Genomic DNA, 22,281 nt, shown 5'->3' on the forward strand with positions numbered 1-22,281 from the left:
ATAACCAATACCCATAGCAGTAGTAAGGAAATTGGGAAGCTAGTAGGAAGCAATGGGGGATCCTATGCATCAAAAGGGGGCAGGAAGCGTGAAGCTAACCGTGGGGCGACACATGACTAAGGCTCGTTTGTTTGGAAGAATTCTGGAGGAATATGGAAGAATTTATGAGAGAAAAACACTGTTCCGAATGAAAAAAGAAGCGGATCAAGCTAGGTTTAAGGACACACGAACGGGTCTAGATAGATAGATGAACAAAAAAAAAAAACCGGAAAATAACAGGACCATAGGTTTGGGTTGGGTAGCCAAAGCCAGGCAAGCCCACCCAGAAGCAGGCAGGCAGGCCAGACCGGACCAGAGGCTGGGTGGGTGGGCCCCGGTCCCGGCATCCCCCATCTTCGGCCGTGCTATATAACCCCCACCCGGGTGTCCTTACTTCGGCTTCCTCCCCCGTTCCCCTCTCCTCGCCTCTCCTGTGGTGGAGTGCTCCAATCCTCCTCTTCGCCCCGCCCCACCTCCCTCCTCAACCCTACTCCGACGCGACGCCACGACACAGCAGCGGGCGCAGGGAGCAAACGAGAACTAAAACGAGGGAGATCGCGGCGCCCGATTCGGTAGCGGTCGCGCGTGGGTCCGGATTGGATTGGATCCTCGGATCCCCCGCGCGCGGAGGGGAATTCCGGTCCCAGATCCCCGCGATTCCGGCGCCGGCGGCGGGCATGAGAGGCCGGAGGGCATGCCTGTGGTGGCCCCTGGCACGAAACGAGTGAGCCGGCGGCGGCAGCACCAGCACCAGCGGCGGCGGGTGGTGGAGGAGGACCTGTGGCTGAGGCCTGAGAGGAGCACTCGGCAAGGAGGAGGAGGCGGCGGCGGCGGCGGCGGTGGTCGGGGTGGGTGATCCGAGGCCCGAGGCGGCCGTGCCATGTCTCGCTGCTTCCCGTTTCCGCCACCAGGATATGAGAAGACCGCGCGCCCCGACGCCCAGCTAGCCTCCCACCTGCAGCAGCAGCAGCAGCAGCAGCTTGACAAGGTGGAACAATACCCCCGCACCCCGCCTTGCCCTGGCTGGTTCGCTAGCTCGTTCACTGATCGATCGCCCGGCACACTCGTGGAACTGACTATCTCTCATAGGATGGACTGACTTTGGCGTATTAGGATTGTGCTTAAATGATTTTTTTTGGTCTCGGACTTGGCTCACATTCTATTGGCGGCCACGGAGCTAGTGCAGGTTGGTTAGGGTTCCTGTCTGAGAAATTCTAGCAGTGTTTGAGCTCCCGTAGTCGAGATCGCGGGCGTTACAGGATCCACGAGGCTTTCTATTGGTATTCTTTTTGGTTTGGCGATTGGGGGAAACTAGGAAAGCGTTAAGTCTTGCCGAATCAGTATTTGCTCTTTTTCCTAAATATAAGGGCTGTCCAGAGTTAGCGGAAGGCGGTTAGGGCCTCCCGTGTGCAAGACTTGAGTAGCGTTAGGCGTTACAGGATGCGCAATGCGTTACTTGGGGGATCCTTTTTGGCTGGTTCAGTGATTAAGATAGACTTGGAAAGAGTTTGTTTTGCTGAATTAATATATTCAGTACTTAACTAAGGAGTGTCCCTGTTTACGTGAGATGCATAACTAGGGATGCACGTGGGACAAAGTTGGATGTTTCATCTGGTTGGACCAATGAAAAAAATTACTGGTGTAGGATGCATTAGGATTGTGTTTACATGATTTCATTTAGTCTCGGCCTTAGCTCACATTCTGTTGGTGGGGTGGGGGGGGGGGGGGGTGGGGGGGGGGGGGGATATGGAGTTAGGGCAGGTTGGTTGGGGTTCCTGTCTGAGAAATTCTAGCAGTGTTTTGAGTCCCTGGCTCCCCGCAGCTGAGATCGCGGGTGTTACAGGATCCACGAGGATTGGGGGAAACTAGGAAAGTATTAGTCTTGCTGAATCAGTATCTGCTATTTTTCCTAAAGACTGTCCATAGTTAACGGAAGTTGGTTAGGGCCTCTGTGTGAAAGACTTTAGCAGCGTTAGGCGTTACAGGATGCGCAAAGCGTTACTTGGGTGATCCTTTTGGCTGCTTCAGTGATTGAGATAGATTTGGAAAGAGTTTGTTTTAATGAATTGATATTCAATACTTCACTAAGGAGTGTCCCTGTTTACATGAAATGCATAAGTAGGGATGCATGTGTCACAAAGTTGGACGTTTTTACCTAGGTGAATCAATGAAAAAAGTACTGGTTTGATGTGGTATTTTTTGGTTATTGATTGAGGCTTTGACCTTGCAGGTTAGATTTTATCACAATTATCATGCCAATGAAATTCACTTTTGAAAAGCGACGTAATACGATTTTTGCATGGTTAAAAAACTGTCTACCTGTGTGCAAACTTGGATGTCAATAAATGTTATAGTTAGATGTTATTTCTGGTAGCTACCAGCTGCGGGAAAATATGTTCAACCCATCAATAGAGAGTAGATAATCTTGGGTCGATATCTTTTCAACTATAGCTGAAGGCAAAATGAAGGGTTAGATCGGTTGGTCTGTTTGTGTTTTATTGTCATTTCATGACATAGCGGGCTATGCTTTAGACATTTAATCAATATATTTCCTGTTTTGGACTTGTTATGCGTCCTCATATAAAATCAGCGCCAGGGCTCCGTAGATGTTCATGAAATTGCTGGTGTCATACTACATTCCACATGAATAGTGACTGTATACAGCCCAGTTGCTACATTTTGCTGTATTCGTTGGCTTGGGATCCTTATATCATTGTTCTTGGCAACTCAAGTTATGTATCCCTACAAGACACAAGTTTTCTTCTTGCTTTGTGTTTTAGACTCCACATGATTAGTTTTTGTTCGTTCTGACGGTTGATTACAATTAAATGGACAAACTGGAAATATGGCAGGAAGCAATACATTTTGGATTGCCAGTGTCCAAGATCAAGTTTTAACAAGCTTAACAGTGCAAAATTACTCCCTCGATAGCACTGGAATGTATGAACCGGTTACCAGTGCCTTAAAATCCAGAAATGTCATAACACAACACTACCATGCCATTTAAATATTGTAGGCCTGTAGCACTTATTAAGATGGATAAGTGTTGCCTGGATGTTTGGATAAATGTTGCCTGGAGGTTTGGTTGTCATAGAAGTTTTCTTGATCATGTTCTTTATGTGTGCTATGAGTAGGCTTAGGCTTTAGCCAATGCAAAAAATTAGATGTGTAAAAGTGTGATGATTTAGACTTTTTAGCCGATCACTATGTTTTGTGAAATAGATCGCGTGTCTTTCAGACCTCGCATGGTCTGTTTAATCCTTCTATGCATATGGATGCAGCCTAATAAAAATGAGCATAGGGGTTTACCTAATTTGTAGTTACTATTGAAGACATTAACTAGAAAGTGCATAAAGTACTATAGTTAACTTGTTCCTTTCATTATAGTTCATAGGCCAAAGTTGTACTTGGAAAACCAGCTGTCTGCTAATCTATTTCTAATTTTTGAGAATTGGGTTCAAATGTAACATGTCTCTTGCACATATTATAAGGTAGAAGTACTAATTGTGTATCAATGTAGTTCAGTGATCTGTATTGCACATTGCCTATACTTAGCAGATTTATTGTACCGTGGATACAGCTTTATTTACATCTGACACAAATGTGATGAGCTGAAAAGTCTGGAAGTGAAGTAGTATAAATCAGCGAACAAGTTACTAGTTTATAACTTGTCATTCAGTGTGCTTTTAGGCAGTGGCTTTGAATAGTTGCACTGAGGGAGTGTTTGATTTCACTCTTCATCCTAAAACATCACTGTTTATCAGTTCGTACATTTTATTTAATGGTTATTTTATGTACTGTATTTCACTAGTGCATGCTCCTGGCCTTTACTTTTTTTACACATTTGCTAGTTTTTGTGTAATTGGCGTTTACTTGACTTGGAAACAACATTCTCATCTCAGGAGAAACAAAAAGAGAAGAAGTATAAGAAGGACAAGAAGGATAAAGATAGAAAAGAAGGTAAAGAAAAGAAGGATAAAGACAGGAGTAAGGATAAGCACAAAGACAAGAAAGATCGAAAAGAAAAATACAAAGACAAGAAAAAAGACAAGAGCAAAGATAAAAGCAGGGAATCAGGAGAAGGAATTGACAGAAATGACGAAGCTCTCCATGGTCAGAAGGTTGGAGAGAGCAGCAGGGGATCTGAAGAAATCAAGGATCTTAAATTCAGGGAGGGCTTGGTCAGAAAAGTACAGGATGAGAAAGGGGCCGCGAGTCGACCTATTGAAAATTATGCTGTTTCAAATGATCGAAATCGCAAAGGCTTCAGTGCTTCACCCGCAATGGAGACTGAAAGGTCTGCACTTAATAAAGTGCATATTCAGCCTAGCAATGCTTCAAGGAAAAATGAGGGATTGGTACAACAGAGCACCAATGCCAATCAACAAAAGAATGGGGCATCAATACGGCATTCTGAAGGCTTCACCACTTCTGCTCAAAGAACTGCCGGTGGTTTTCCACCGGCACCTACAACGGAGGAAAAATTCAAAGCTGCAAGGCCTTCATCCAGTACTGAAGCCGCACCCAGAAAAGAGGGGATTGGACAGCGAATCAGTAACATTAGCATATTGGTTCAAAAGAGAACTGAGAACACAAATAAAGATGTTGCGAAGAAAGAAGTTGGCACCTCCTCTCCATTGCCTCCAAATCCTGCTAATGCTATGCATAAGGGAAATGGCAAGGTTGGTAGGCCAATGGAGAACACACAAGCATCCATGCAGAGATTTGGCAGCCCATCGACGTCAAGTGCAGCAGGGGGGATGGATAGAGGAACACCTAGGTCATCCATCCCAAGCCCGAGCATTACAATACGGAGGCCGAATGGAATGGTACGGCCGGCTGAAAACCTTTCTGTCTCTGCTAAGAAACCTGATGCAGGAGGCCTTTCTCCTGCTATGGGTAAGGAAAAGGAACAAGGTGGAAGGTTGCTGCAAGCTAATATTTCAACTGATCAGAAACTGGTTATGTCAAAACCTCCAGCTGTGGAGAAAGCTGCAGATGGAAGAGCAGAAAGGATGGAGAAGGTCAGAGATGGGGCACCTGATGTTGCTAAGAAAGAGGACAAAAAGAGTGATCGTCATGAGAAAAAGAAAAGGAAAGAGAGAGATAAACACAGAGAGAAGAAAAAGGAGAAAGAGGCAAAGAAGGAGAAAGGGGAACATAATCACAAAGAGCATGATAAGACAAGAGAGAACAATATAAGTTATCCGATAGATAGTCTTAACTTGAAGCCCTCAGCCCCTCCTTTAGCCCCACCAGTTGATGATGGAAAATCTGTTGTGCCTGATGAGAACCTGAAGAAGCGAAAGAATCATGAAACGAATGGTTACTTACAAAGTGAGTTCCTAGCTTTTTTTTTTTTGGCACTTAACAGCATGTCTAGTCTTGTACGACACCATTATCCTTTTTTATGGTGTTTTATATTATAAGACTTCTGATGCTATACAGACAACCTTGATATGCGGCCTACAAAGTTGCCGAGACCAGCCCTCCTCAGCAATCGTGTGGAGAATGGTACAGCATCTCATGTAGCCGCGCCACTCTTTTCTGTGAAGCCGGAAGCCATTAATATTGAAAAGGCTGAAAGGCTCCACAAGGAAGAGAAGGTCAATGGCAACCAACAGGCTCAGCGAGCTCCAGTCGATCCGGTGGCTGCTTATGAGAATGGCACAACTTCTAGGAAGTCACCTCACCCCGACTGCAAGTATCTTAGCCAGATATACAGCATTCCTGAAGCACCACAAATGATGGAATTGCCTGGGCAGGAAGGTGAGGACTGGCTGTTCGACCAAGGTGGGACCCAATCAAGGAAGCCCAGTTCAGCGCCCGAGGCTGATGGAGTCCCCCAAGTGTGGGCTCAGGCTCTGAAAATTGACCCTGCTGATGTCATTGCTTTACCATACGTGATACCCTTTTAGCTGAGTGACAATCCCCTGTGAAGTAGCTGAGAACTGAGACATCAATGAACAACACCACTCTGCTTATTTCCGCTTGCTCTTTGCTACAGTTTATGTAGCTCAGCATGCGGGAATGTTCCCAACTTTTACAAGTAGCTGTTGCCATAGCTACATGCACCCTCCTAGGCTGGGGCGTGGCCCTGCTGAGTGCTGCGTGGAGTCACAAACAGTGTTGGTTGGCAAGAGGTTGGAATCTGTAACGGAGTGGTTAGGTGTTATCGCTGCACAATTTTGATCTGTAAGGTGTAATAGCATTTTTATAATACCAAAATGTACACTAGAGAGAGAGAGAGAGAGAGAGAGAGAGGGGAGGGGGGGGGGGGGGGGGGGGGGGGTGCGCGGGGGAGGAGGAGAAGGAAGACTTTGAGATTCTTCATTTATAGTAGTTGGATGGATTTGAGCTGCTGCTGCTAGCTGAGATAAATCTGGTTGTGCTTGATTTGTTCCAAAGGTCGGCACTTGACCCTCACCTTTCCTGTGTATATAACTCTAGCTTACTTACATAGATGCTGATGTGGTGGCACTTACCTGAGGTTTGTAATTTTACTCTGTCCGACGGCATTGATGTTGAGGTTCTGTCGTAGTGTCGTGTCACCTCGTGTGTGCGACATTGCTGAGTTGTGATCAGAAGTGAAGACTGCTTGGGAGTTTTGAACTAGCAATAATAATAACACCATTTGACCCTTGGCATCTAGTGTTGATTTTTTGTTATTATACATGTTCGTGTTGATTGTTGTAAGCTGTTTACATGGCTGGCTGTGTCATATGTGAACTGTGATGGTCAGCAGTGGTTTAGTGGTTGTCGACCCTTTCAGTTTGCATGATATGGTTTATTTACAAGGGGAACTGAATTGATGATTGGTCATGGAGGTGCACGTTGCAGCAGGATGAGGACTGTCTAGTCCAGTCCAGTGCACCCATCCAGCACGCTGCGCACGCACAGCAAGTGCAGCAGCAGCTAGCAGGCAGCCCATAGCTTCTGCTAGTTGGTGTCCTTTTTGTTTGCTCTTGGCTGTACCAGATGACGAAGCCCAGGAGCCCGTGAAGCCGAAGGAAAAGTTGGGGGCCCATAAGCCGCCTCAACTTGGGAACATTGTGTTGGGCTGACACCATAACCCACAGGAGAATTTGGAAAGTATAAGATGAATAAAAATATGGATTTTTTTTGCAAGAAGAATAAATATGGACTTATCATTGTGTTCGGCCGGTGCAGTGAACAGTGATTTTCGGATGATTTTGGATGATTCAATAGTGTTCTGTGAGAGAGAATAAGCTTAAACAAGCTGGAAGTGTACCAGCCGAACGTAGACATGGAGCGCGCCTGCATCTAGTGACAAAGCTAGTGCAAATTAGAGAGGGTGCCTTTCTTTTATAGGTGTAAAAATTTGATCTACTAAAAATTTGTTCCTAATAGTGGGTTTTCAAGTTACGTGGGTGCATGGGCACCCACAAGCTACAATGTAGCTTCGCCCCAGCTTGCATCGATAGCCATGAGAGAGATCTTCAACCCTAAACCCTCGTCATTCAGGGCTCCTACTTCCAACCTACGCACAGTCACACACTGCCTCTCTGGTAATTGAACCAACCCTCTCTATTCTCCCAATTCTTCCTAACATGTGAACTCTAGTTGTGCCAGCGAAGTATGTATTTTGAATAGGCGAAGAGTTAGAATACCTACCTGGGTTTTGTAGGTTAAGGGGAGATGATGAAGCAGACAATGCCAAAGGTTAGGGGTTATATAGAACTAATTTCTTTATATGATTTCGTAGTAACATATGTACGTGATTTAGATGAAAATTAAGGGGTTCTTATGCCTTACTTTTATGGTAGATGTGGATAATTTTAAAACAAATTTATAGTAATCTAGTTATTTTAAATTATCTTTTATAATGAGTAACTTAATTTAATTTTAGAGGCTTATTTTAAGTTATATCTTCTATAATAACAATAGAGGTGCTAATTTAGATGCAAATGTAGATAAAATGGCAGAGCTGGCAAATAGAATAGATATAATGTTTATCGGTAATGATGGTCTAGGGCGTTCATCCGTCCGGACGTTAAAAAAAATCTCTCTACTGCGCTCCGCCTCCACCACGTCGCCCGCCTTCCATACTCCGCCTTCACCGCGTCGCCTACCTTCCCCACTCCGCCTACACCGCGACATCCGCCCGCCGCGGCCGCCTCCGCTGAGCCGGCGAGCCTCCACGACGGGTCCTATCGGCGAGTTGCCTGCGCCGCTCTGGTGAGCTCCACGCTAGCGTCGAGCTCCGCAACGACGAGCCTCCATTTGTCCAAGCAGCAAGGTGACATTGTGCTGAAAGCAGATGTTGCAAGCATATGCTTCAAGTGTTTCAGATGTTTCAGAGGTATGTTGCAAGTGTTTTATATCGATATTGCACATGTTGCAATGGCTATACACGTATGTTTCAAGTGTATGTTCCAAATGTTTCATCTGTTTCAGACGTATGTTGCAAGTATTTCATTTAGATGCTGCACAAGTAGATCTAGATGTTGCATATATATGCAAGTGTTTCAGGTGTTTTCATACGTATGTTGCAAGTGTTTCATCTTTTGCAATGGCTACACACATGTTTTCAAGTTTTTTATGATGTTTTGCAAGTATTTCAGACGTATGTTACGAGTGTTTCAGTTGTTTCGGACGTATGTTGCAAGTGTTTCATCTGAATGTTGCAAAAACAGATCGGATGTTACACACGATTCCCTGGTGCGGTCGGGTGGCGTGGGCGACGTCCCGGCGGCGCGGGCCCCGCATGGGCGCGAGAAATGGGTGCAGGCGCGGGAAACATACGTGGGCGTCTGTCCGGGCGCTAACAATCCCCAATGTTTATTGTTGGCAGTGATGATTACAGTTTACGAAATTAAAAGTTAGATGTTTCTGATTATTGTAAGAATCTGTAAAATTTATTCTTTTTCTGGCACATTTTGTGAGGATTAACGTGGGAGTTCATTTAAGGCCTCTAAAAATCAGTACAAGAGAAGATTCAAACACTCCCAAAAATAATGTGGGTGTGTATGTATGCATCTATCGGTATCAGAACGCACTAAGCAGGGACTTAGCCACTTAGGCCTTTCTTTAATAATGTTATGTCGTTGATCACCAGCCATACTGCCATATAGGAGTATAATCTCTAGTATGATACGATGGCTACTTGGCTACCTCGTGTGTGTGTGTGTGTAGCTGTGGCGGATCAGTGTCGACGTGGTCCGGGCACCAACCTCCACCACCACCCTGCAGCAAGCATGCACGCACGCAGAGACGCACCATCCTTTTCCTTCCTGGCTTCCTGTAGCTGCAGGGCCGGCATCGACGATCTTATTCTTGGCGACAAGAAAAGAGAACGGAATGAGAATCGCTTGCACCCCACTCCAGAAATCCGCGCCCATCCCGGCATCCCCCTCCCGGCATCCCCCTCCCGGACCCCGGAATTTGGAAGCGGTTGGTCGCTGCGGTCAGGCCTGCTGCCTGCACCGTACCTGCTCCGGCTTCACCGACGCCTCCTGCTCCTGCTCGGCTGCTCCTGCACTTGCCGTGCAGTGCCTGCCGGCTGCCGCCACTATCCTAGCTATCCATTTGCTGCTCATGCAGTCATGTTATGCAACTGATGCAAGCAAGCAAGCAGCTGAGTGACCCAATCAGCTGAGGCCTTGTTTAGTTACACCCCAACTTCTAAAAAGTTGCTACAGTACCTGTCATATCGAATGTTTGCGGCCCGTGCATGGAGTATTAAATGTAGACAAAAAGAAAAACTAATTGCACAGTTTGGTGGGAAATTACGAGACGAACGTTTTAAGCCTAATTAGTCCATGTTTAAACACTATTTGCCAAATAAAAACGAACGTGCTACAGTAGCCACAAAATCCAAATTCATCCAACTAAACAAGGCCTCAGCTCAGCTCTGCAGTGGAGTGAAGCTGCAGCTAGCGCCTAGCGTGCACGGCTCCCTCCCTCCGGTGGACACTTGTACATGCTCTGAGAGAGCGTGAGAGCTTTTGCCCTGCCGTCATCACACACAACTGCCCGCCCGGACAGCCGGACAGGACGACTCCAATGGCCAATGGCTTGATCTGTAAGGCAAGTGAGAATAATACAATAGATATAAGAGCAAAAAAAAAAAAAAAGCTGCAGTTCCATATGTCAACACACTCCAATTTGCCATTTCTTTTTGGATTTGTTCACTTCACAGTTCACTCATAGGTGATAGGTTCCTGCAGCCTGATTTGGTTTGCTGCAGTGGTTTAAGTACATGCGAGCGATCTCTTTCGCACAAGCAAACTAAAGGTCCAATTTGTTGTTTTTCTATCTATATATAATATAATGAACAGATAATAGTTATATATATCGAAAGGCAGCAATTGGAAGCAGATGGTTGTTGAAGGAGCACATCATGACAGCAGGCAAGACATATGTACCTCATCAGCCGAATCTAAAAGAATATGAACCCAGAGATCGAAAGCAGAAAAAGGGTTTCATGAGCGTGCACATTTTCGTACTTCTTTTTTCTTTCTAACTCCCTTGATGGGTCTGCAGGATTAGACTTGGTTTAAGTAGCTGCGAGCGATCCCTTTCTCACTCTCTTTACTTTGTTTCCCTCGTTTTCATTCCTTTTTTGCAGTACCAAATGGAATGGCAAATAAAGCAACCACAAGGTGGTTGGGGAGGAGACTCATGAGCAAATCCTGTGTGATATTTTAGTATGACGAAATTACAGTGTGAGAAGATTGTAGAGTGGACACTGGAGCAGATAACTAATAATGCCTTTATTGTCCTGCTGCTGCTACTGCTACTACTTGTCTCTGCACCTGCTAGATCTTGCTAGGAACTGCATGCTGTCATCAGGAGTTTATACACAGGATGCATATATATAATATGTGCATGCATGAATCCTGAAGACTATGCATGAATCCACATGGACCCAACAACAGTGCAATCATATCTGTCCATCCTCCATCCAAAAGTACAAGGTTTCCAGAAGTATGCAAAAGGGAATTAAACAGCGGCAGGAGAGGAGATGCAAGGAGGAAGCAACATAGCAGCAAGGTTCAGCAGAAGAGAAACCCCACAGAGGCAGATAGCAGGAGTGGCAAATGATAGATATGATGGCGCCTGACCTAACCCAACGACTCTCTCCTTTCCTCCTCCTTTCCTCTGTCGGTCGGTCAAACCGGTCTTGGATTAAACAGTTCGTCGGCCCAGCCGGTTCAGCAAATCCATCTCTTACATACTCCATCCAGCAGTGGTCAATGCCTTTTAGTTTCTCAGCTGCTGTATAGCATATACTATTTTGAACAGAGATTATGTTCAGTCAGTAGTGTCAAAGAGTGGTATGGTATAATATAGTACTAAGATAAGCAGACCGATCTATTGTCATGTTGTTCATATCATGGCGTCCAGGCAGCACCAACAATAGAATCAATTTTCGTAATGCCAAATTAGTACAGAGATCATCTGGATTCAAAGTTGACGATGATAGCATGCCAATATCAAACACCAAACAACCCCCCCCCCCCCCCCCCCCCCCCCTCCCAGGGCTTGTTTGGATGCATGTGTACCCAACGCAATTCACATGAGTTGGAGTGGAATGGAATGAAACTTAGTTTAATTCCACTTCAATACATGTGGATTAAGATAAATACATGCGCATTTAAACACGGCCTCAGTCTCTCTCTCTTATAGAGTTTCTCTTTCTACGGCAGCATAGAAGCTACTCTCCGTTCAAAAAAAAAAAAAATTACACATCTCACTTAACGGGTAATTTTTTTCTTCAAATTTGACCAAATGTATAAAAGGAAGTATCACTAAATTAGTAGGGTAAGGTATTACAAATGTTGACACTACTTATACGAATCTCTAGTCAAAATTAATGAAAAAAATGAACTTCTCAAAAAAAAGATGTGCATTCCTTCTTTTTTTTGGAAGAGGGAGCACCACTCCGTGTCGTGTTGTCTCTCTCTTTCTCTCCCACCAAACGTTGCCTTTCCCCTACCTGTTTGTTTTAGTATAATATAATACATTTTGGCCCCTCTTGCTATATAAACAGTCAATCATGCATCCTTGGCAGCAAAGCCAAAAACACAAAGCCCGGACCGGACGAGACGGGAGGCCCAACCCATCCATCACCTGCAGCAGCCGCAGCCATATAAGCTAGCTAGAGGAGGAGAGGAGAGACGCCGCCGGATTGCCCACTCGTGTGCAGCGTCTGTGTCTCTGTGCGTGTGCGTGTGACGCCGGCCAGCAGAGGCCCGCACATGAAGGACCCGCCGAGGGAGCTCCGGTGGCGGCGGCGGCGACCGCTTCGCCGTCTTCCCCTTCTCCATGGGCTGCATGTCGCAGTCCGCCGTGTCCGTCGCCGACCCCAGCGAGAAGAAGCCGCAGGGCGACCCCTCCTCGTCGGCGTCCTCTTTCTGCCGCCGCCGTCACGACTGCCACCACGGCGGCTTATCAGGGTGAGTTCTTGGCTGACTGATTGGTCACAATTGTGTACATACATATGTAAGTAGGTACTGACAGAGCGGTGGGAAACAAACAAAAATTTCAAGCAGCAGAAGAAGGCGCCGGCGAGGCCGTGAAGGAGAAGGCGGCCGTGGCGGCGGCGACGCCGGGGCTCGTGGCGGCCGGGGTGTCGAGGCTGATGAAGGGGATACGGAGCCTGTCGCAGATGTTCGCGGCGTACGACGGCGAGGAGGAGGAGGAGCGGGAGATGGTGATCGGGTACCCCACGGACGTGCAGCACGTGGGGCACATCGGCTGGGACGGCCACAACAACACGGTGGGCGCCGGCGCCGCCATGGCGAGCATGGTGAACGCCTTCTCGCTGCCCTCCTCCCTCTCCCTCCACCACCTCGACATGGCCATGGACCGCGCCGCCGCGCACGCCTCCGCCTGAACCTGACCGCCAGCAGCTCCGACGAAGGCTACCTGGTGCCGCCGCCACCGCCGGCCGGTACGGTCGTCGTCGACTCGTCGTAGCTAGTAGAATTCGCCATTGATTGCGTCGGTTTTGGTTGACACGCGGAGATGGAAGAAGCTGATGAATTGCGTTCGTTGGAAATTGATCGATTCCCATGTGTCCAGTTTGCTGCTGCTTGTTCTTGTTCTTGCCGGTGCCGGCCGTGAAAACATCTCTCTTTCTCTGTCATCTGGTGTGATGTGAGCTAGGATAGCATGAGACGAGAAGCGTATTTGTGTACATATGCATGCCAACTTGTATAGATTGTGAGACCTTCACATCCCCATCACACACCCATGGTGCTTGCTGGAGCTCATGTCAGTATGTGTTGCCTGCCAGTGACCTATACATAGTCTGTGTGATTTAATCGTCCCCCATTCCATTTTCCCATCCCATTCCATTTTCCACACTTTATTTTTATTTTTTTGCTCACCATTGCTATCCTGTTTATATCATGATACTATGAATGTGGGCAGAGGAGGCATTGTTGGTACCATCGAGCAGGTGAACTGACACGAAACAGGCAGTACATGGAATCAGTGCAGCCATCACTAGTAATAAATTGCAAACATGCATGCACATATGTATCTGACAGTACATTAGTCGTGCGTGCATTCAAGTGTGTTTAATCTGCAATCACTAGTAATAAATTGCTGGGCTGGATAAACAGCAACAGCAATTCATCAGTGCACCACGCGTACACGCATACTACACCATCGGCTGCTCTGCTGCTAGTCGTCATTACGAACGATTAAGACGGATTAACAAACAGGCTTTGTTCATCACATTCACGCCGGTGCACGTATTATTTTTCTAGAAAAAGGTGACAACCACCACCGACGAGTGTGGTGAGTGTACATGCACGCGCACACCCACCTTCTTCTCCATTTTTCCGGTTGCTTATCACGTCAAGAATGTGACAATGGCGATAGACCACTGTTCCATTAGCGCTTATAATCTTGCTTTGATCAGATCGCTATCCATTCACTAATGGCCAAACCCCCCCCCCCCCCCCCCCCCCCCCCCCCCAAAAAAAAAAAAAAAAAACCCACATGCATCAGCTCTCTTGGCAGTCGATCATCCACAGTAATTGTAGTATCAGTGAATGCAGATTAAGAACTTTCTGATTTGAGGGTCATGGTCACAGGACCCACATGTCATATATACACACATAGATACTTATAACACGTAAAGAATCCTCCTGTGGATAGTGTCACAATCTTCTACCAGTGGAGGATTAGGATAGTATATATATCATACTACTGGTGAGTACGCGCCAAACAACTGTTACTAGACCCTGCTTTTATATAATCGATTTAATTCCATTTTAGGTTTCCGACAAAATTAGCACACGGCACAGAGGATATGTCTATTTTACAAGTCCATGCAAGCAAAGAAAACTGGATTTGGCGTGATGATTTGTTGTTAACTGTGACAGACAGGAGTACAGCTAGGTGGTACAACCAGCAATTATTTAGATGCAAATGACAGGTTGATTAAGGTAGAGTGATATGATATGCTAGATTTTAGGATATGCAAAGCACGTCTTTCGTATTTACTAAAAAAGGAAGATTCTTCGATGATAGCAATAGACATGATTTTGAAGAAAAAAAAGGCCAAAAAACAAAACTATAGACATACATCCTTTTCTATAGACATAGAGCACTTCACATGATCTTGCTGTAGCTAGCATCCTGCCAGAACCAATTCAATTATCTGGCTTTTATGCCTGGCACGGAGGGACATGGTCCCACCTGTCAGACGGTGGACTCTTCTGCTAGTGGGAATCTTAAGGCTCTAACTAATATAAATGCATGTCTGCTTGCTTAAATGTTTATCATGAGATGGTTGGATTAACTATTAAGTGAGGCTGATGAGTCCAAATGCTGTTTGTATGTGCTTAATTAAACGGGAAGGAAACCGACAGCACAGTGGGGGCAGAGCGTTAGCTCACAAGTCCTTATTGTTTATGGTGAGCTTTGTTAGGGAAAGAAGGCCAGCCCGTGACAAACCCAACCGCGTCATCATCGTCATCATCACCATCACATTACTTCATGGTTGTTGATGGCAATGTATAGGGGCCTATGAAGCTTTAAATAAACAATTATCGTGACCAAATCTGCTACAATTGTATCCTGTTTTGAGTTCCAGGTTCAGGTGGAGGTCTTAATTTGTAAGCACCTTCATTTCTTATATAGAGTAGGAGTACCATTCTACGAGATAAAAAAAGGGTTGTGATCACAATGATGTGGCCCATTGCTACATTTCCCTTTTGTATGTACAAGTTGTGGAATATTCGTGAATTCATGAGTTGATGGATAAACTTAAAAGTGAAGCTAGAGAGTACTTGCTTCAGAAGCCCTGCAACATGCGGCCGGAGGCAGAACTATGAAGGTGTACAAATCGCTTGAGCTTTACTGTCTCTTCAGACTGAGCCTCCCATTCTGAAGAGAACCAAAGAGGAAACCTGAAAAGGAAAAGGAAGAAGCAGCACCGTTACTTACTGGCTAATTTAATTCCTTTCTTGAAGAGAGATACAGAAAAGCAGGATACCATTACATTGTAAGGCACTTCAGATGAAAAGTTAGCCTTCCCAGCAATTCATACTTCAAACTCACAAGAGATCACATGCTATAGACCCTATTCATACTTTGGCATCATATGTTGCAGCTTGGCAACTCTTTCAGCTCACGAGACAGAACACAACCTAAATTATTTGGCCAAGTGGACAGCCATTAGTTTAACGTCACTGTAGTTCACATCCATCAAGCAGACAGTAGATTGTGCTCTTGACTTGGCCTAACTATAATTGATCTCTCCCATGGCATCTCTGAAATATAGTCTTATGAAAACAACTGGGCAATCATCACAAGTTGCACACCAGGATGGAATTTAGCTCAGCATCAGCTGCTCCACTGATTGTGATGCCTTGGTGTCTGACACTAATCAAGTAAGACAGTGAATCATGGGTTACTACCTCGCCTGGGATCAGCACTGGGATACCAGGTGGATAAGGGCATATTAGCTCACCACAAATTTCACCAAGGCTGTCCTCAATTCTCACTCTCCTCTTCTTTGTAAAGAAGGACTCTCTTGGAGTTATATGCACAGAGATCTTCTCCAATGGGCCACACACACGATTTTCCTTCATAGATTCGGAGCTATTTGCAAAGAAATATTTTTCTGATAGATGCTTTGCAGATTGCACAAGTTTTTCAACGTCTTGCACTCTGGTTCCTAAGTTGACTGCAAATGTCACTGCCCGTGTGCCAACGAGCTCAGAGACAATTTGATGATCTTCATATAAAATGTCATCGGCTTCATATCCCGATAATTGCAGATCTGAAGGACTGAGTGTGATACGCAAGGGATCAATAGCAGGGAAATCAGAAGCAAAGCATGTCAAGTCCAGAATCCTGGGATTCTCATCAGCTGGTCTTTTGTTTCTGATGCTATAGCTAATGGCTCATCAAATATATTTGTGTTCTTGCTCAGCTGATCTCTTGCAGCATCTAAAGATGACAGTTGGAGGTAACTCGGGCTCGAGCTCTGGAGGAGCTGAAGGCACTGGCTTACTTTATCTACATCCACAAGATCTCCAGCCATGTGAAGCATTGAGGACTGTGTAAGTGAGCACAGGACCTTGTGCATGGATTGCACAGCTAGGTCAGCACCTTGTTCAATTGCCGTGCTTGGCAAACTGTCGTGGAACCTGAAATGCGCTCCATGTACCTCGTCAACTATAACCGGAATGCCTCGTGGATGACAAACACTGACAATACCTTGCACATTGCTGCATACACCATGGTAGGTTGGCGAAGTAACAAGAACAGCACCTACCCTCTTTCCATCCTCCTCCAGCTCTTTTACTGTTTCATACAACTGCAACGGGGTGATACCACCAGCAATGTCCCACCGAGAATTATATTCCGGTATTATGTATTTAGGCACCGCACCAGATAAGACCAGCACAGAGATCACTGAAATGTGGCAGTTTCGCGGCACAATTAGGTAGTCGCCAGGAGAACAGGTAGCCATCACTGAGGCCTGGATTCCACAGGTAGTTCCATTGACAAGGAACCAAGTTTTAGATGACCCAAACAGTTGAGCTGCTCGCCTCTGAGCATCTAGAATCACACCTTTTGGGGAGAAGAGATCGTTGAGATCAGGTAGCTCGGGTAAGTCATGCAGAAATGCCCCTGGGCCAATAAGTTTTGACAAGGAAGATGGAGCAGCTTTTCCTCTGTTGTGTCCTGGGAAGTGAAAGGAGGAAACATCTTGTCTGGCAGTTGATTGCAGTGCACAAACCAGAGGGGCGGTACCACCTTGAACAAGCGCTGAACATTCAGCTGATGAAGGTTAGGCTTCAGACATTGTTGGAGTGCTCAATGAAGTGCTACATTGTACAACGGCACGTCGACTGGAAGATTCCTAGGAGGCAGGAAACTTAATATTGTCACATAGTAGAACACAATAATTCAAATGAACATAAAGAAAATTCTGTTCATTTTACAGAGTTAAAGAGTGCAAAGCAGATATTCATATTCTAGTCGTGGGATATTCTTGCAGACGAACTGCAGAGCATATATTCAATAAAAAGTCGTGTGCCAAGGGGGATGAGCATGTGTAAACAACAATTGGCAAAACAAAAGTGTCACCATTCACACACTGAACATGGCCAGAGCATACACTCAATGAGATTGGAATGACAGTCATAGCTTCAGGAGAGAATGTGAAGGTATCTGTGTAGTTTTGGGCCATATAATACTTAAAAAGCCAAATTCCTGGTTAGCTCTCCAATTTATACAATGATGAAAAATCCATTATAGGAACAGTAAACCCACGAACTCGTAGTGTTTTGGTAGCTCATATAATCTAAGAACAGCTCCAGAGCAATTCGACAAACAGGTTGTGGGCGCTCGGTCTCCTTAGCAGAACATCCTTCAAGGACGCTCCCCCGAAACCACCGATTCTCACAATAAACCCATGTAAAACGACACACGGCGCGAAAATACCACCTCGCACCACCATGAAACCCCCATTGAAAATCTGGAACTATGGGAACGAACATGAACAGACGGGGTTAGTTCAAAAAAACATGAACAGACGGGGTTAGTTCAAAAAAGGGCGAACGCAAAGGCAGTCAGGCGCAGAGCTGGTTCTGAGTAGGAGGAAATTTACCCATTCAGATTCAGGCGGGGGCAGCGCGAGAAGGTGACGGGAGGGCTGCTGCTGCCGGCAAGGCAGTGAGCCATGCCGGCTCACTGCCGCGCTCTGCTTCTTCCACGAAAGACGAGACGGCGAGGTGGACGGAGCGAGCGGTCGTGGTGCTGGTGATACGTTCCCTGACTGGTGAACACTTGGCCCGGCCCATATAGGAGTTCCAAAGCCCATGTCTCCGTTGGTCACGTCGCTGGATCTTACAACAACAGCACTTTGAAAGTGGAGTAATAATAATAACAACAATGTTTAATAGCAACAATGTTTCAGACTCTAAGACCCTGTTTGTCCATTATCCGTTAATAGTTAGCTAGCTAATAGCTCATAGATAATACTCTCTCCGTTCCAAATTATAAGTCATTTTGATTTTTTTGGTTCATCTATTTTGCTACATATTTAGACATATTATTATATTCAGACGCAGTGCATAAGTTTAAAGACCGGTAGCGTACTATACTCTACTAATATCTAACTATCAGCTGTTTGGATCTAAACAAATCTAGTAGATTATTGAGTATAATAAGCGTTAATATTTTTTTAAAAAAAAATAGTCAACTTTAAGATAGTTTTATTGAGTATCGTTCTATAATTGTATCCAAAATTTGGGGATGGAGGGAGCATATGGCTGATATGCATTTTCATTTTCAGTTTGGCGGAGAGATTAAACTCGAGAAGCAGACAGCAAAATCTTTGCTATCCAATTAACTTGATGGATTTGCTATATGTTATTTCATCTCGAGTAGTCTGCCAAGAGCCCAAGAACAAGAACTGGCCGGCCAATCTGGCTGGATGCTTAGGGCATGTTTGGTTCTCTAGTCTATAGACTAAAGTTTTAGTCCACTTTAGTTCATGAATTAAAAGTGGACTAAAATGATGTTTGGTTCCTTGACTAAAATAGACTAAAGTCATTAAATAATGTGGAATAGGTGTCCCCAACACCTTTTAGTTTATTTTAGTCCAGTTTTGTGGACTAAAGGACTAAAGGACTTTAGTCCACTTTTAGTCTATGTGCTTGGCTGTTTAGTCCAACTAAAGTGTAGATTTTAGTCTAAAATGCTTTAGTCCATGGAACCAAACACCCTCTTAATTTGGTACTACTAGACTACTGCTAATTAATATTGTACTCCCTCCATCCCAAAAGAATACAATTCTCGCTTTACGAGCAGTCACACAGTTTGAACTTCGACTAAATTTATATTAAAAAATATTAACATTCATGATATAAAATGAGTATTATTAGATTAGTTATAAAAAATATTTTCATAATAAAATTACTTAAAGACCTAAATACTAATACTATTTTCTATAAAGTTGGTGAGACATGAGTTTGCTTGACCGGTACGGTTTCCATCTGTGGTCGGAGAGGTAATCCTCTAGCAAGCAACTAGCTAGAGTAGCTAGGACTCTAGGAGCACCAATAATCTCCAATCAATAGGCCAATAATCTAGTTGACTTGGCGAGGCACTTGTCGGGCTCCCTGACGATGTAGACCTCGTCGGCGGCGACGTCGGCGTTGAGGTCCTGGTTGCGGTGCCACCGCCAGAGCGCGTGCGTGTCGTTCTTCACCTCCAGGACGCCGTGCCCGAAACTGCTCTCCCTGTACGCGCTGTAGTCCGGCTGCCGGTCCCAGCAAAAGCGCCCCGCCGCGGGGCCCGTCGTGAAGTTGGCCGCGCAGAGGCGGCCGCCCATGAAGGGGTCCGGCGTCGACGCCGGGTCCGGGCAGTGGCCCGGGTCGTCCGCGTGCGCCGTCGCCATCTTCTCGCGGTTGCCGCCGTCGCCCACCGAGACGTGCACGGGGCCGCACGCGTCCAACGTGTAGTTGAATACCCGGTTCGACCGCTCGTACGCGTGCACCTGATGGACATCGATCACAGACCACCATGTTCAATCGTTCTTGCTCACCTCAGACCATCAGTAGAGGCGGCGCAAGGGCAAGGCTTACATGGCCAGTGAAGACGACGTCGACGCCGTAGGCGTAGAGGAGCTCCTCCATCTCCACCCTCATGCACTCGGCTTCCCTGTAGTGAGCCTGGTACGTGGTGTACCAGGGCGCGTGCCAGCCGGCGATCAGCCACGGCGTCACCGACCTGTCCACCTTCACCAAGTCCTCCTCCAGCCATCGGTACTGCGCACCTGAGCACTCCAAGTTGTTCTGCTATCAGATGCTTTGCACAATGGAATGTCCTCTTTACTGAATTTTGGCTCTGATGCATGTAGTAGCTCCTAACTACCTTCTTATGAGATAGCAAACTGTTCTTCCTACAGTGTTAAGTTAGATCGATGGTCAGGTTAAATTTCACCTGATCTGTTGTAGTCGGCATAAGACGCAAGCATGACGAAGTGGATGCCGCCAACGTCGAACGAGTAGTAGAACGGGGAGAATGACCCGCTCTCCTCCGACGGGAACGCGAACCTGGAGCTGTAGGACGCGAACGTCTTGTTGTCAATCTGCTCCTCGATCTCATGGTTGCCCTCTACCACCATCATCGGAATGCTCGACGTCACGGGCTCCATGTACCTACACGCACGAGGATCGCTCTCAGCTCTGAATCCATCCAGCATTTGTTCTGATCGATCTCTGAACAAATCAAACTGGCTCTGAATGACTGTCATTCTGATGAACACATTGTTCTTCAGAGTTTCAGAGTTCAGACACCTTCCCTATTATCTTACAGTACCTTCCCCAGTAGTCCCAGCGCGGCTGGTAGGTCTCGTGGATGGGCGTGGAGTTGGCGAAGGAGCAGGAGTAGCAGTCGGTTCCGGTGCCGTTGGTCAGGTACAGGTTGGCGTAGCAGACGTCGCCGAGGAGGAGCACCAGGTCGGGCTGGTTGCGCACCATGTGCTCCACCGTCGAGGTGGTGTTGTACGTGAGCCCGAGGTCCCCGACCACGGCGATCCTCCCCGGGTAGCTCTCGGGACCGACGGCCGGCATCGTCCGGAACGCGTGCACGTCGCTCATGGCGTCCGGGATGGACGGGTCGCCGCACCGGTAGAAGTACCTGGTCCCAGGCTCCAGGCCTTGGAGGCGGACATGGTGGATGATGCCGGAGGTGTAGTTCTGGAGGCCCTCGAAGGGGTAGAGCTGGCTGTACACGAGCGACTCCCCGGTGGCCTCGTGGACGAGGGAGTCGGCGGCGAGGCCGTAGCGCACGACGCTGCCCACCGTGCCGGGGTCCAGCGGCTTGACGGCGCCGCCCATCTGGAAGTCCCCTGCAGGCAGATCAATGGATGAGCCAGCGTCGATGTCGATCTGCACTTCTGCAGGCAGAGAGAGAGAGGAGAGAATCCAGGCCAAAGAATGGATTTTTCTTTTCTGGGGTGATGGCCGGTGGGGGTGTCCGGTGTCGGGTGCGGGGAGGGTGTACCTGTGATCCAGGAGACCCAGGCGGAGCTGGGCGCGGCGGAGAGCGCGACGGCGACCTGCTCGGGCGCCCAGCCCGTGACGCGGCGCTGCACCCGCTGGTCCGTGTCCGGCAGGTCCACCGCGTGGCCCCTGTCCCCGACCGGCACCGTCACCGGCCGCGACGGCCCGGACAGCGTCGACGCCGGCGCGGCGGAAACCGCGGCAGCCGCTACTGCCGCAATCAGCAGCAGCGGCAGCGAGCCCTGACGCATCGCTGCGGACCTGCGGTGTGTGTTCTCCCTCGCCGTCGGGTTGGTGGAGCGGAACGGGGCTTGCGGCCAGGCCGGGAATTTATAGAATTTATAGGGAACGGAAACGGGTGGGCGGAAGAGCGGAGGAGCCGACGACGGACGGCGCTGTGGCAGCGGCGGGCCCCGACCACCGCAGATTTGCCAAGGGCCCCCAACCCCAAGGGGAGGGGAGAAAAGGCCAGTAGTCAACGTGGTGCTACGCGGCGGACTGTGCCTCCAAGTTGGGCTGCAGGATAGCGAGGACGATGTAGCTGAGGCTATGCCTACAATGCTCTCGTGCGTTTGAGCTTTTTTGGGGGGGAAGAAAAAAGTGGACGAAGCTGCAGGATAGCGAGGAATATCCCATCGCCCGCCATGGAAGATGCCGCCGCCGACCACCGATGAGATGAGATTGGCTGGCTCCGCTGTCCGGCCACTCATGGCGTCCCCTGATCCCATCCCAT

At 47.2% G+C, this 22,281-nt stretch overlaps 3 protein-coding genes and 1 pseudogene across 3 annotated transcripts; 2 read left to right on the top strand and 2 right to left on the bottom strand.

The window, feature by feature from the left end:
* Positions 1-454: 454 nt before the first annotated feature.
* Positions 455-6,290, top strand: LOC136514960 (uncharacterized). Its single transcript, XM_066508660.1, has 3 exons — positions 455-1,027; positions 3,942-5,376; positions 5,488-6,290. Exons 1-3 carry the CDS (start codon positions 920-922, stop codon positions 5,955-5,957), a joined length of 2,013 nt encoding a protein of 670 aa, XP_066364757.1. The 5' UTR covers positions 455-919; the 3' UTR covers positions 5,958-6,290.
* Positions 6,291-12,423: 6,133 nt separating this feature from the next.
* LOC136537626 (CRIB domain-containing protein RIC7-like) lies at positions 12,424-13,153 on the top strand. Its single transcript, XM_066529576.1, has 2 exons — positions 12,424-12,461; positions 12,558-13,153. The coding sequence occupies exon 2, from the start codon at positions 12,647-12,649 to the stop codon at positions 12,899-12,901; it is 255 nt and encodes an 84-aa protein (XP_066385673.1). The 5' UTR covers positions 12,424-12,461; positions 12,558-12,646; the 3' UTR covers positions 12,902-13,153.
* Positions 13,154-14,464: 1,311 nt separating this feature from the next.
* LOC136537627 (uncharacterized) lies at positions 14,465-18,285 on the bottom strand (annotated as a pseudogene).
* Positions 18,286-19,493: 1,208 nt separating this feature from the next.
* On the bottom strand, positions 19,494-22,281 carry LOC136537628 (purple acid phosphatase 15-like). Its single transcript, XM_066529577.1, has 5 exons — positions 21,550-22,281; positions 20,863-21,394; positions 20,485-20,702; positions 20,127-20,317; positions 19,494-20,038 (listed from the first exon to the last, which is right to left on the bottom strand). The coding sequence occupies exons 1-5, from the start codon at positions 22,274-22,276 to the stop codon at positions 19,613-19,615; spliced, it is 2,094 nt and encodes a 697-aa protein (XP_066385674.1). The 5' UTR covers positions 22,277-22,281; the 3' UTR covers positions 19,494-19,612.

Source organism: Miscanthus floridulus, chromosome 2 (genome assembly GCF_019320115.1).
Source record: "Miscanthus floridulus cultivar M001 chromosome 2, ASM1932011v1, whole genome shotgun sequence".
NCBI lineage: Eukaryota > Viridiplantae > Streptophyta > Magnoliopsida > Poales > Poaceae > Miscanthus > Miscanthus floridulus.